The sequence below is a fragment of the Aquarana catesbeiana genome, linkage group LG03 (assembly GCF_042186555.1).
Source record: "Aquarana catesbeiana isolate 2022-GZ linkage group LG03, ASM4218655v1, whole genome shotgun sequence".
Classification (NCBI taxonomy): Eukaryota; Metazoa; Chordata; class Amphibia; order Anura; family Ranidae; genus Aquarana; species Aquarana catesbeiana.
This window is the reverse complement of record NC_133326.1, coordinates 474,050,746-474,066,892: the sequence shown is the minus strand read 5'-3', so window position 1 is coordinate 474,066,892 and position 16,147 is coordinate 474,050,746. Positions and strand designations below refer to the sequence as shown.

General features: G+C 39.7%; 1 protein-coding gene across 50 annotated transcripts in view; it reads right to left on the bottom strand.

Moving 5' to 3' along the window:
• LOC141132494 (protocadherin gamma-C5-like) overlaps nucleotides 1-16,147 on the bottom strand; it is a 751,191-nt gene that overhangs the window by 15,590 nt on the left and 719,454 nt on the right. For 29 of the 50 annotated variants that reach the window (XM_073621012.1, XM_073621009.1, XM_073621014.1 and 26 more), the window contains exon 2: nucleotides 15,186-15,244. In XM_073621012.1, coding sequence (XP_073477113.1) covers nucleotides 15,186-15,244 — 59 coding nt within the window. The remainder of the gene's footprint in view (nucleotides 1-15,185; nucleotides 15,245-16,147) is intronic. The other 21 variants (XM_073621016.1, XM_073620997.1, XM_073620976.1 and 18 more) reach the window with 1 other exon arrangement.

Sequence of the window (16,147 nt, the reverse complement as noted above, 5' to 3'; positions counted from 1 at the left end):
TAGCTGCGAGTAGTTTTAAATGACTTTTTTTCCTTTGAAATGTCATTTTGCTGTCAGGCTGTTCAAAACACGGGAAACATGCGCCCCTTTACAGGCATACTATAGACACCCCCCAGGTACGAAATTTAAAGGAATATTACACTTTTATTGTTTCACTTTAAGCATTATCAAAATCACTGCTCCTGAAAAAACGTCAGTTTTTAAAACTTTTTGCATTGATCCATGTCCCCTGGGGCAGGACCCAGGTCCCCAAACACTTTTTATGACAATAACTTGCATATAAGCCTTTAAAATTATCACGTTTGATTTCTCCCATAGACTTTTAAAGGGTGTTCCGCGGCTTTCGAATTTGCCGCGAACACCCTAAATTGTTCACTGTTCAGCGAACTGGCGAACAGCCGATGTTCGAGTCGAACATGAGTTCGACTCGAACTCGAAGCTCATCCCTAGTCACGAGCGATCGCGGGAGCCTGGCACGCATCGGCTCCGAGGGGGAGGGGCGCTTGCCCCTAGTGGCCACATAAGGAAGCTACTTAACATGGCGGCGATTCGCACAGCCGTGCCATTCTGCCTCAGTACAACTGCGGTGGCTGGTCGGTAAGTGGTTATTGGCATCCCAGACTTATCCCAGAGTCCTGACCTCAACCTGATAGAACACCTTTGGGGTGAATTAGAGCAGAGACTGAGCCAGGGATTCTCATCCACATTAGTGCCTGACCTCACAAATGCGCTTCTGGAAAAATGGTCAAACATTCCCAAAGACTTAAGCCTCGTACACACGATGGGACTTTCCACTAACAAAACCGTGGAATTTTGTCCAAAGGGCGTTGGCTCAAACTTGTCTTGCATACACATGGCCACACAAATGTTGGCCAACAATTACGAACGTAGTATCATACTAGACGTACTACATGGTTTTTCAGCTCTTTAGCGCCACCCTTTGGGCTCCTTCTGCTAATTTCTTGAAGTTTGGTGAGTGTTAATTCGCGCTTTTCTTTTTGCGTTTTTTCATTTAACGCTTTTCAGTTTGCGCTTTTTTTTCTGAACGGTCGGGCCATTCGTCAACCAGCCATGTTGCGGAACAGGAGGCGATAACATGTTATTTATTATTGGCCTTGGAGTTATTGCTTTGACATTATTTATTTGGTTGATTAATGATTTGAATTGGTCTATTTTCTATATTTTTGGATGCATAGAATGCATTGGTTAAGTTCTATTGGCAGATAGCACGTCTAATTTTTATTTTTTTTATTTTTTTAATGCACAATAAAAAAATTGTGTAGAATAATACTGGCTATGTGTTTTACTTCAAATGACAGTTTGGGAGTAGGCAGTTACATTTAAAAAAATACAATGTAAAATTGACAAGGGACACCAACATAGTTGTATCTTTGATCTTAAAAACTACGGGATAATGGTGATAACTTGCCCAAATAAAAAAAAATAAAAGCATAATAATATTATTCTTGATATCACTAGAAAAAAAAAAGCCTTTGAAAATTTGTTTGCAATAACGCCATCAGTATCACCAGCAAAGCAGCTTCATTACTATCCCATTAAAGAAGAAGAGAATTGTGCGCTGCATTTGGAGATTTCATAATTTGCCACATCACGAATGTTTATTCTCTTCCCCTATTGAGTATGTGACCCCACCTTATATGAGAGACCTCCTCTCGACCAAACAAATTAATGAGTGGTCACTGGTCAGGACTCTCACATGAGCTTCCTGCCACTCAGATCTCAGCCCATCCTCTCCCTCCCAGAAAAATTCACCGTCAGGCAGAGGAGGTATCTCTGAGCCTAAGTGTAGGTGGTCACACCCCCTTCTATTCTGACACTCCCACACCCAAATCAAAACAACCAGGCCTAGAAAAAGACCGTAGGCCTGGCCGAATTTACCTGCAACTAAATCCTATTCTACCAAACCACACTATAGCGCCTACCCTAAAGTAGAGTGCGCTACAGGTGTAAAAGAGCACAGTGGTGGGGGGGGGCTGAGTATAATTGGGTTATCTGTTACATTGCCAATTGACAAAAATATATTGATTGACATGGTTATAAATTTATGATTCACTTTCAGAAAAAAAGACACCGACTGCTTTGTGTCTGCCAATCAATCCTTGTTACAATATAAAAGGGTGGATTATAATTATTAATAAGTAGCTATATGTACCTCCTTCCAGGGCAGAGGATAACAAAAAGAGTGTGCAGCTGAGAAAACAACATAATAGGGGCTATGCACTCCCCAAACTGAAACTGATAGATTATCTTTAACTCAGAACTTTACACAATTTGTCAAAGGGGTCCACTGCCAAATCTTTCAAGATCTGCTGAACCCTGTTATGAAGATCTGCATGGAAGCCTTATCTAATCTATTTGTGTGTCTCCTAAAAAGTTTCCTTGACTAGTGACACAGTGAAGGACAGACAGCAGAATCGCATCGCATCACCTGGCAGTAAATCAAATCCTCTTTTCATCAACAAATGTGGAGTGCTTTTCCAAAGATAATATGGAATGTTAGATTTTAAAAAAACAGATTTCTCTGTAAATCTTATGTTTATGATCCCACCTAAGTGATTGTCCTGCCTAGAGTTTTTCCTTTTCCAGGTCTTCAACTGGACTTGGTGAGGCTGATTTACCAAAGGAGTAGAAAATATTAACTTAAAAAAATTGAGCAAAATGTACTTTAACTATCCAATCGTGTGAAAAGCAAATATCCATTCATTTATTTCATCTGCACATGATTGAAAGTGAGCACAGCTACAAAGAAGATTCTGAACTCCTCTAGTAAATCAGCTTCACCATGCGTGCTAACCTTGATGCTAGAAAATTTCCCATGGACTTTGATAAGGAAACTTTTCAACTAATATGTATGCTACATGTAGGACCTAAGCGATAAAGTGTTTGGGATATACTTATCACTTGAACTGGAGTCTACTGGTAATGCAAAGCTGATCTCTATCTCCCTCTGTCTGCATCATAGGCGTGTGCACAGGGTAAGCCAGGCGTGCTTGGGCAAATCCTAATCACCCCATGTACATTTGCATTATCGCTCTGTTTGCCAGCAGGAAGACGGGAAAGATATCCCTCTTACCAGCTCCACCATAAGAGAATTGTTTACTCACTTCTCTTTCACTGTGCTGGCAGGGAGATAAATGTGTCGGGGTCATATATATGTACACACACACACACACACACATGTTTGAGCTTTAGGATGCACACCCTAATGCAAATGGATGTTCACACCTATGGTCTGCATACTATACCATTGTCATCCTAGCCAATATTTGTTTTTAAATTTTTTCGGGTCCACATAAAACCATTATCTTCAATACACTAGTCCATACACAGACTGTGTGGAGGAAAGCAATATGCTCCATATTGACCACATACTTTCACAGATCCTATCACTGCATGACTAAATTTACCTTCACAGTCATTCAGTATCTAACTGCCAGATCATATCTACACTACATTACCAAAAGTATTGAGATGCGTGCCTTTACACGCACATAAACTTTAATGGCATCCCAGTCTTAGTCCGTAGGGTTCAATATTGAGTCGGCCCACCCTTTTCAGCTATAAGAGCTTCAACTCTTCTGGGAAGGCTGTCCACAAAGTTTAGGAGTGTGTCTATGGGAATGTTTGACTTTATTCTAGAAGTGCATTTGTGAGGTCAGGTACTGATGTGGACAAGAAGCCAGTCAAGTTCCTCCACCCCAAACTCACTCATCCATGTCTTTATGGACCTTGCTGTGTGCACTGGTCCAAAACATTTGGTGGAGGGGAGATTATGGTGTGGGGTTGTTTTTCTGGGGTTGGGGTTGGCTCCTTAGTTCTAGTGAAGGGAACTTTTAAGGTGTCAGCATACTAGGACATTTTGGACAATTTCATGTTCCCAACTTTGTGGGAACAGTTTGGGGATGGCCCCTTCCTATTCCAATATGACTGCCCACCAGTGCACAAACAAGGGCTATAAAGATGTGGATGAGCAAGTTTGTGGTGGAGGAACTTGATTGGACTGCACAGAGTCCTGACCTCAACCCGATAGAACACCTTTGGGATGAATTAGAGCAGAGACTGCAAGCCAGGCATTCTCATCCACATCAGTGCTGACCTCACAAATGTGCTTCTGGAAGAATGGTCAAACACCCCCATAGACACTCCTAAACCATGTGGACAACCTTCCCAGAAGAGTTAAAGCTGTTATAGCTGCAAAGGGTGGGACATCTCAATGTTGAATCCTACGGACTAAGACTGGGATGCCCTTAAAGTTCATTTTTTGTGTATAGGCATGCATCCCAATACTTTGGGAATATAGTGTATGTCAATCAGATACTCAGCCTCAGTGTTTTAACTTAAAAAGATGTTTGAATAAAAGATACTAATCTGTTAACTATAAATTACTGAACTTTTAGAGGTTGTCCTAAAGGGTAGTTCTTTTGAAAACTGGTTCATGCGATCCCTTAACTTAAATTGTGTGTATAGACTTTAATTGGTGACCATTTGAGCAGAGTTTCTTTCACTGCTGAATGAATGGAGGTCATCTGGCACTGCATGTACGGGTGACTGAAGCCCACAGGCAGATTTGACAATTGTGTATGGTGAATGGTGAATAAACCCTCAGTTGAAGGCAATAAAATATGACCTATTACCCATTTCTTAGCATTCACAGCTTCTTGTTCACAGCTTTACAGATTCTAATCAAGGTCATAAGAAGTAGTTGGATGTAGCGGGATGTCAAGTATGTGGATTGAGAAAGGCTGCAGAGGTATTCCTTGATCTACACAAAGGTGTTTAAGTAAACTTCAAACACTGGGGTACAATGAGTGCTCAGAAAAGGCAATGACCCAGTGATTGCAATGGGGCTCTTTTACCACTAACATTTAATAGTGTATTAAAATTTTTGCAGCCACATTGGGAATACTGTACATATAGTACATACAGAGACCGAGGTCTCACAGAGAGCCCCGGGCCCCTACTGACAATCAGGACCCGGAACTGTGAAGCCCACCCCTGTGTTTTCTCTCTGTGAATGTGTCAGGGTCAGTTTTTTTTTTTTTGGAAATGTTTTTGTTTCTTTTAATTAGTATCAGTGTCAGTTAGTGTCAGTGTGTTTTAGGTAGGATAAAAATAAAAGCAAAATGTGCATTATTGTTTTTGGACTACTGGAACAAACAACAACTAACATACACATACAGCGCCTTGCAAAAGTATTCAGCCCCTTGGCATTTTTCGTGTTTTGTTGCCTCACAACCTGGAATTAACACAGATTGTTTGAGGATTTGCATTATTTAATTTACAGAACATGCCCACAACTTTGAAGATTTTTTTTTTATTGTGAAGCAAACAACAAATAGGACAAAAGAACAGAAAAAGTTGATGTGCATAACTATTCACCCCCCTAAAGTCAATACTTTGTAGAGCCACCTTTTGTGGCTATCACAGCTCCAAGTCGCTTTGAATAAGTCTCTATGAGCTTGCCACATCTTACCACTGGGACTTTTGCCCATTCCTCCTTGCAAAACTGCTCCAGCTCCATCAAATTGGATGGTTTGCACTTGTGAACAGCAATCTTTAAGTCTGACCACAGATTTTCTATTGGATTCAGGTCTGGGCTTTGACTAGGCCATTCCAACACATTTACATGTTTCCCCTTAAACCACTCAAGTGTTGCTTTAGCAGTGTGTTTGGGGTCATTGTCTTGCTGGAAGGTGAACCTCCATCCTAGCCTCAAATCACACACAGTGGTACAGGTTTTGCTCAAGAATATCCCTGTATTTAGCACCATCCATCTTTCCCTCAACCCTGACCAGTTTCCCGGTCCCGACTGCTGAAAAACATGGTGTTCTTTGGATGATGTGATGTGTTGGGTTTGCGCCAGACATAGCTGCAAAGGGTGGGATATCTCAATGTTGAATCCTACGGACTAAGACTGGGATGCCATTAAAGTTCATTTTTTGTATAAAGGCATGCATCCCAATACTTTGGGAATGTAGTGTATGTCAATCAGATACTCAGCCTCAGTGTTTTAACTGAAAAAACTGTTTGAAAAAAAGATACTAAAAAAGATACCTTCTTTGGATGATGTGATGTGTTGGGTTTGCGCCAGACATAGCTTTTTCTGTGATGGCCAAAAAGTTCAATTTTAGTCTCATCAGACCAGAGCATCTGCCTCCATACATTTTGGGAGTCTCTCACATGCCTTTTCGCAAACTCAAAACGTGCCCCCTTTTTTTTTTTTGTTGAAAGTAATGGCTTTCTTCTGGCCACTCTGCCATAAAGCCCAACTCTATGGAGCATACGGCTTATTGTCGTCCTATGTACAGATACTCCAGTCTCTGCTGTGGAACTCTGCAGCTCCTCTAGGGTTATCTTAGGTTTCTGTGCTGCCTCTCTGATTAATGCCCTCCTTGCCCGTTCCGTGAGTTTTGGTGTACAGCCATCTCTTAGCAGGTTTGCTGTTGTGCCATGTTCTTTCCATTTGGTTATGATAGATTTAATGGTGCTCCTAGGGATCATCAAAGATTTGGATCTTTATTTATAACCTAACCCTGACTTGTACTTCTCAACAACATTGTCCCTTACTTGTTTGGAGAGTTCCTTTGTCTTCGTGGCAGTGTTTGGTTAGTGGTGCCTCTTGCTTAGGTGTTGCAGCCTCTGGGGCCTTTCAAAAAGGTGTGTATGTGTAATGATAGATCATGTGACACTTCTATTGCACACAGGTGGACATCATTTCACTAATTATGTGACTTCTGAAGGTAATTGGTTGGACCAGAGCTTTTTATGGGCTTCATAACAAAGAGGTGAATACATACGCACATACCAATTATCAGTTTTTAATTTCTGAAAAATAGTTTTATGTATATATTTTTCTAATTTTACCTCACCAACTTAGACTATTGTGTTCTGATCCATCACATATAATTCAGATTAAAAAAACATTGAACTAAAGGCACTGTATGTGGTATCACTACGTTCATCAAGAGGAAAATTTAATTTGAGTTGTTCTTTGGTGGAAGGCTATGGTATTAGCAAGAAATATACAGCTATTTTTTTTTTTTACTATTTTCCTTTAATAATAAAAAACAAATCAGGATATATCCATTACCATTTACCACCAAGTGAAAGCCCAATTTGTTTGAAAAACACTGGTATAATCCACCTTGATGCATAAAGTAGTTGTGATGATATGTACGGTTTTACTAACACATGTCAAAGTTGCAAAATTGTGCTTAAGCATTAGGATTTGTTTTACCCTTAGGCATGAAGGGGTTAAGGTAAAAAACTTTCCATGTTTAACTCCCCAGCAGTCCCCCTTATACTTTTCTGAGGCAGATCTTGATTCAGCAATTTGCTTGTGGGCTGTAGTGATGTTCTTTCTCTCCTCACAGGACTCAGAGGCAGCAGTGAGATCCATTGGCTCCTGATGTTGTCAGTCAAACCCTGTGAGGAGGGAGTGAGGCAAGGGGCCAAGTAACACTGGGTATGGCCATAGAGAGAACCAAAGGGGGAATGGTGAAGAGGAGGTTTGGGGCCGCTCTGTGCAAAATTATTGCACAGAGCAGGTAAGCATAATATATATATATATATATATATATATATATATATATATATATATATATATATATATACACACACACACATTATAACACCAAAAGTATTGGAACACCTGCCTTTACACACACACACATGAACTTTAATGGCATTCCAGTCTTAGTCTGTAGGGTTCAATATTGAGTTGGCCCACCCTTTGCAGCTATAACAGCTTCACCTCTTCTGGGAAGGCTTTCCACAAGGTTTAGGAGTGTGTCCATGGGAATGTTTGACCATTCTTCAAAAAGTGCATTTGTGAGATCAGGCACTGATGTGGACAAGATGGTCTGGCTCACAGTCTCTGCTCTAATTCATCCCAAAGGTGTTCTATCAGGTTGAGGTCAGGACTGTGGAAGCCAGTCAAGTTCCTCCACCTCAAACTCGCTCATCCATGTCTTTATGGTTCTTGCTTTGTGCACTGGTGTGCAGGCATGTTGGAAAAGGAAGGGGCCATCCCCAAAGTGTTCCCACAAAATTGGAAGCATGAAATTGTCCAAAATGTCTTGGTATGCTGATGCCTTAAGAGTTCCCTTCACTGGAACTAAGGGGCCAAGCCCAACCCCTGATAAACAACCCTACATCATAATCCCCCCTCCACCACATGATTTGGACCAGTGCACAAAGCAAGGTCCATAAGGACATAGATGAGCAAGTTTGGGGTGGAAGAACTTGACTGGATTGCACATAAGCCAGGCCTTCTCTCCAACATTGGTGCCTGACCTCATAAATGCGTTTCTGGAAGAATGGTCAAACATTCCCACAGACACACTCCTAAACCTTGCGGACAGCCTTCCCAGAAGAGTTGAAGCTGTTATAGCTGCAAAGGGTGGGCCAACTCAATATTGAACCCTACAGACTAGGACTGGGATGCCATTAAAGTTCATGTGCGTGTAAAGGCAGGTGTCCCAATACTTTTGATATAATAGTGTGTGTGTGTGTATATATATATATATATATATATATATATATATATATATATATATATATAAACAAAAAAACTTTCACCTTTTCAAGGTTGAAAAACACACATTGAGGTTGATTTTCTAAAAGAATAGAAAACATTCACTTTGCAAAGAATACCCAATCATGGGCAAGGCAAATTAAAGAAAACAGGATTTTTGCCTATACATGATTGTAGGCTTTGACTCAAATTAACTTTGAAAATAACACTCTCTACTAACTGCTATTTATTAAAGGAATATAGGCCAGCCATTACTGATTTCCTTCTAATAATGCTGGCTCATCCTAAGATTGTAATCCTCTGAGTCACTGACCAGAAGCAAGCATGCAGCAAGTAAAGTCAAAATTACTGATGTGCATACTTATTCTGGGCAAATAACTGGGCAAATAAAATTTACTGCTTGAGTCCTGGGTGGTGTTTTAAAAGGGCACAGGGGCAGAGGTTATTTGACCCAGGCATGATTACAAAGGCACCTAGACTCTAGACATCCTGCAGGCTCCTGCTGACATTGGTGCTGGAAGTGCCGGCTGTCAATGACAGCCATGACCTAGTGCTAAGCCCAGAAGCTGAAACAATAAGATCCTGGACTTCAGAGCTTTCTACTAAAGGAATGGTCAGTTGAGGAAATTGTAAACTCAATACTCTTGCATTGTGTTTACATTGACAGTGCAGTGACATAGTGCAGTTATATTATAGCACAGCCTGTTTCAGCTCTGTCCAGGCTCTCCCTACAACATAACACTACTATAGTGTTCTTCAGCTGGATGATTGCAGACAGCATTATATCACTAATAAAGGGATCTGTTGCTGCAGAGATGCATAGGTGGGGGTCTGCATCTGGTCTTCAATGAGCAGAACCAGTCCTACCATGAAGAAAATAAAATGTAAATAAAACGTAAAAACCTGTTAAAGTAGCAAAATAAATGAATAAACATACAGGGGTTGATTTACTAAAACTGGAAAGTGCTAAATCTGGTGCAGCTATGCATGGTAGCCAGTCAGCTTGTTCAACTAGGCTTTGACAAAAAAACCTGCAAGCTGATTGGTTTCACCAGAGCTGCACCAGATGACCTGGATGACATTTACATTCACTGATCAAGTATCAAATGCTCAAGCTTGTAAATGCAATGTCATTCGAATCTTTAGTGATCACAAACCTTTAAAAATTAATTGTGGTAATTTGTGCCTTTGTCAACCCAGCTTAATGTTATCTTAATGTTACATTACTAGTTTATGCAAAACAAGTTTTTTCCCTGTGTGAATCACAATGTAGTGTTTTATAGGGCAATAAAGCTTCCCTAAAGTAAAATGCATGTGATCACTTTACCATTTTACATAAAACTCACACTAAGGTAATATCATTTTAAAAGAGAAGTATGGATTTACAAAAAAAATATTATACTCACCTAGGTGGATGCAGCATCAATCCGATGCTGCATCTGTCCCCGCCGCCTCTGCAGAGAGAACCGAGTGCTCGAGCACTGCCGATCTCGCAGTTCTTCGCTCTGAATAGAAAGCCGTGACTGTCAGTCTGGATATTTTGCCAGCCTGTACCGACTGAGTGATATCATCTGACAATGGGCTTTAGCCCGCTGTCAGCTGAAAATGGGTCACAGAAGTGCAGATCAAACTGCACTCCTGTCATTAATAGAAGTATAACCAAATAAGCTTTGGCCATACTTCTCCTTTAATTAGTAGGTTTAGTTGCTTATATTTTGGCTTACATTTACGGGGGTGCACACATTTTGTAAATGATGTGTTGGGAAAATTTCAATTTTTTCCAATTTTTTTAATTATTATTCCTAATAAAAAAATTAGGAAATATATGTTTCAAAACATATATTAGTATTATAATGCATTAGGGTAGACTACAAATGTAAAAAAGTATAATATAAGTGAGACATCACTGAACTGAAAAACAAAAAAACTCTGAAAACCAAGGGGATCTAGGGAGAAAAATCCCTGGGGACAGAAGTTGTTAAATAAAAAAAAAATCAGTATCACATAGTGATAAAGAATTAAGTGGAAATTAAACACCAACATGAAACTAACATTCAAATACATATAACTCTCTAATTTGTGAAATGAATGTGGAAATAATTATTATTGTAGAACTAAAAGCTGAAACTTTTCACAAAAATGTTTAATGCATTTTGTATGACTGCTTAAACAATTGGTAACTTTGCACAGAATAAGTTTGAAATTGTGACATGCACATGATATAGTTCTGCTGATTCTAAACTTAAGCTGTTTAGACTAGAGGAAATAGAAGCTGTAATCCATTTTGCTCCAGTGATAAAGTTGTAGGAAACTCAATTCTTGATCATTTTGAAGAATTCTGGTTATGAGCGGGGTTTATTAGAAGCCTCCCTCACTGTGCACAGGAAAAACGTAAGGAGGCTTGATGTGTGATCAAAGTCTTCTCACAAAGATGTGGGTCATTGGGTCCAAGGGGAACAGATGTGCTCCCCAGTGGAATACTTAGACATTTCAAAAAACACGGGAGGTGGAGATTCTATATATTGTAAATGTTCAGTGATTGTAACATTTTCTGGCTGCAAAGGGGCTTCTCATTCTCATTAAAAAATAATAAAATCCTTGATATGGCCACCAATGCTGACCAGTTTTGGTCTCTGCTGATGGTAAACTAAGTGAAGGTGGCTGAATTCCCTGGAGAATGTTATAATTTATTAGTATGATGGTCAGATTCCCTGTCTATATCATTTTTTTGTTTTGCCAGTAGGAGATTCTATTAAAACATAAAACTATTTCAGCTTCTTCTTATTATTTTCTTCTAAGGATTTTCTTTCTGTGTTAAGTGGAACACGAAGATAAACATCTAACGTCACTATACAGCCTATTTTCGCCTTTAGTTTTTGACTGACTCAGCATTACATTGGCAGCAACCCAGATATAATAAAACTTTGTCATATAAAATAAATAATGCATTCCTTATGTCATATAATACACTTATTATTTCTGTATTTCAATCCCCACAGATGTGAAATATGAGGGAACTAATAAGACTTGTGCTAAAACTGTGATGCATTTACACAGAAATGTGGCGTGTTAGCCAACAATTTGAGGAGCAGGCCAACTTTCTAACAAATTTGTCCTTGGAAGTCAGAAAAATCATTTACTTTATAAATTGCATTTATGACAGGGCATTATTCCTTATTTTTATGTATGCACTTGAAATATCAGTAGTACCCAGTGGAAAGTGTTCAGGTTTAAATACTGACATTGAAAAACAAGTTATTAATACTAGCGCGTTCTTTTTATATCTATTCAAACAGACATGAGTACACTTAGGCATTACATTCCAGAGACACAGCTGTGACCACACTTAATCCATTATAACAAGCATTACAATGTAACATTTGTAAGCCAAAATTAGGGTTAAGGTAGTTCAACACAATTTTGTCACTTGATAGCTTCTTCACAAATCTCTAGAACTATGGGTGAATGAACACCCAAGCACCACATTCCTGAATCTACCCTAGCCATGGCTGTAGCAAACCATTATGGCGGGCATCAGTGCTACCTAATTTATGCTGCATATTTACATGGAATTCCAGTAGGTGGTAAATGACAGCTGCATACAGCTGAGAAAGATCTACCATGACTGCAGGTGTAGATGTACTATGTTCTCCAAAAGCAGTAGTAAAGGCAGGTCTTCATGTTGGCCATAGTCCTTTATATGTTACCAGGTAACATCTTACAAAAAAGGATCTGTACTGGCCATCATGCTAAATCTTACTATTTAAAGATGTATTTCTGGCCAAAACTGTTAAGGGACTGTGGTGTCCGTTTATGAAGCAGTGAAATCTATTCACTGCTTCATTCTCCGGCATTCACAGAGGAGATCTTTCTCCTCTGTGTGCCTGTTTATGAAGCAGAGTAGATCGCTTTACCTTTGGAGGAGTGAAGCGATCTACAAACGCTTCCAACAGTATAGAACGGCCCCTGATACTGGAATCTCATGAGACTTTTCGAGATTACAGTACCAGAAATTCACAGAAACACCGAGATGTCAGTTTATTAAGCAGTGATAAATTATCACCGCTCAGTACACTGACAGACGGTGTGGTTAATGCTAATAAAATAACGAGTCCCCCCTACATTATATATATATATATATATATATATATATGCACACATTATATATACATGTATATACACACACATTTTATATATATATATATATATATATATATATATATATATATATATATATATATATATATATATATATATATATATATATATATACCCTGTTTCCCGAAAATAAGACCTAGTGTGATTGTCGGTGTCGGTGATGGCTGCAATATAAGCCCTACTCCCCAAATAAGCCCTAGTTAAAGTCCTTGTAGGTCTTATTTTCAGGGTAGGGCTTATTTTTGGGGAAACAGGGTAGGGCTTATTTGGGGGGTAGGGCTTATATTGCAGCCATCACAGACAATCACGCTAGGTCTTATCTTGGGGGAAACAGGGTATATATATAGATACATATACACTATCTATATATATATGTATATGTATACACATAAATATGACAGGGGGACATGGTTACAGTGTCGGGGGGTCTGAACGAGGTAGAAGGAAGTTAATAATGTTCCTCTTTCCTCCTCAGATCCCCCGGGATTCCCTCTTCACTCCCCGATTCTCCACCTCTGAGCTGGTGAATCGTGGAGGATGAATTCTGACACAGATCGCCAGTGTAGCGCTGAGATCGCAGCTTCATAAACTGGCCGTGTCTGTGTCAGTCAATGTGGATTCTCGGTGTGTGGAGATCATCGGTGGGAGAACATTTCTCCCCCGATTATCTCTGTTTCATAAACTGTTTATGGGTTGTGATCAGCGGCCATCCTGGGGATCACCACTGCTTCATAAACGGACACCTAAGTCCCTGTTAGGAGTCTCCCCCTCTTCTGCCTTGGGGATGAAGTTCAGAGGAACATAACGTGAAGAAAAGTCTCTCCAAGGGGGATAAAACACAAATGAAAACAATTTCATATAATGGGGAAAGGTCAGCACATCTGCTTAGGTTTAAATGTACTACTATCCCTTTCAGTTACAATAAAGAAGTGGGAAGAAATACCAACAGCCTCTCATTTATCTGATGACAGGACAGAAAGGCTTAAAGTGAACGTGCAGTGACACCTTCTCCACTCTGCACATATTACATTTAGTTTCTGCTTTCTCTACATTGCTTGTACACTAACAACTTTGCTCCAACTGGCAGTTCAATTGAATTATGTTGCGGGTGCACAAATATTAACCGGTTCCCGACCGGCTCACGCAGATTTACTGCGGCAGAATGGCTCCCCTGGGTGAATTCCCGTATGGGTACATCCTTCCCTTTAGCGGCCACCAGAGAACGCACGTGCGTCACCAGCGGGGGACCCGATGCATGTGGCCGGCGGGCACAATCGCCGCCGGCCACGCGCGATTGCGTGCACGAGCGCTGGCACGAGGATTTGTGTGTGTAAATACACAAATCCCTGTGCTGTCAGGGAAGAGGAGCCATATTGTTTGTTCCTACTAAGTAGGAAAAACAATATGTCTCCTCTCCTAGTCAATCCTATCCCCATACAGTTAGAACACACTGAGGGAACACACAATTAACCCCTTGGTCGCCCCCTAGTGTTAACCCCTTCCGTGCCAGTGACTTTTACATAGTAAGCAGTGCATTTTACTAGCACTGATCGCTGTATAAATGTCAATGGTCCCAAAAAAGTGTCAAAAGTGTCAGATCTGTCCATTGCAATGTCGCAGTACTGTTAAAAATCGCAGATCATCGCCATTATTAGTAAAAAATAAATAAATAATAAAAATGCCATAAAACTGCCATAAATCTTTCCCATAGTTTGTAGACACTATAACTTTTGCATAAACCAACCAATATACGCTTATTGCAATTTTTTTTACCTAAAATATGTAGAAGAATATATATTGGCCTAAACTGATGAAGAATTTTTTTTTTTTTTAATATTTGGGGATATTTAATATAGCAAATGTAAAAAATTGTGTTTTTTTTTCAAAATTGTCGCTCTTTTTTTTGTTTATAGTTTACAAATAAAAAACACAGAGGTGATCAAATACTACCAAAAGAAAGCTCTATTTGTGGGGGAAAAAAGGACGCAAATTTAGTTTGGGTGCAGCATTGATGACCGTGCAATTGTCAGTTAAACGATGCAGTGCCAAATTGTAAAAAGTGCTCTGGTCAGGAAGGGGTAAAATCTTCCAGAGCTGAAGTGGTTAAATTGCTGATTTTACCTAAAATCCTAAAGATTGCTAACAAGTACCTGTGCAGGCTCCTGATGTCTGTTATCACAGCAGCTGAGAAAGGGGGCAAGAGCAGGGGTCGGCATAGAAAAGAATTGGCACTTTAAGAAAGTGGTCAGATTCCTATTAAACGTATTCATTTCACAACATGGGTAAAAAACAACTAAAATAAAGTGGGGAATCAAGCAAGTGTTTTTTATTTATCATCTAGTGCTGTAAGATTTTTATTTAAAAAGTGACGTCTGATGACAGTGTCTCTTTAGGGAACACTGTATTATTTTCTTTAGCTTCCTCCCGCATTTTTTTAAAAACTATGACAAAATGATGAGCATCCACTCACCCGCTGGGTCCGGGTCTTTGAGCCTGAGAGATACGCCAGTCCGCATTAGGCTGCGCCTGCTGAAAAGAAATGGTAAAGTGCTTGTAATTGCTTTTAATATACAAAAATAAGTCATTTAAGTTTTTTTTTTTCTTCAAGTTTAGACTGAAAGAGAGAAATACATTCAAATATTAAAACTCTACCATACAGTTTTTTCTTCTGCTCTGTTCCAAGATAAAAGAAAAGTTATATTACATGTCATTTCCTTTAAAAAAGGCAGAACTGGTAGGATGAGAAATCTATAATAATAATAATAATTGTATTACATGTAAACCAACAACATATTGAAATATTAATATATGGAACACCGTTGCATATATATATGTACAAATGAAAATAATAATAAACAGTTCAGCAACAAAAGTCTTCATGAATATTATATTATAATGATCCACAGCTTTCCACTTTACTGGCTGCTTATTAAGTAAAGGAGGCTGTTGTTTTGCACTAGATACCCCAAAGCCTAGTACACACAGGCTGAATGTTGGGCAGCATCGGCTGGTTTAATAGAAACCAGCCAACATTTGACCCATGTGTACTGCAGTCGGTCCGACAGAAGCTGGCCGGTTGGAGCATGACCAAGAAAGGTCTGCCGACCGGCTCCTAATTAGCGCTCTCATCCAATGGCTGAGAGTGCTGACCGGAGTGTTCTGGTGAGGCCGTCCCCCTGTCAGAACACAAAACAGCAGCTGCTCCGACCTGAGCTGTGAGGTTTTTTTCGTTCAGCCCGGCGAGAACGAAAAAAAAATAGTAGTGTGTACTAGGATTAAGGGGCCTGCTGCTATCCAAACAGGTCTAAGCACAGGTATATGTGTGGTATGGAGGAGTGCCTAAACTATTTTTATCAGTCTTAGTTGTTTTGGGGTGTGGTGTTACAACCCACCTATTAATCCTATTCAGTAATATTCTGTTTCTGAAATTTG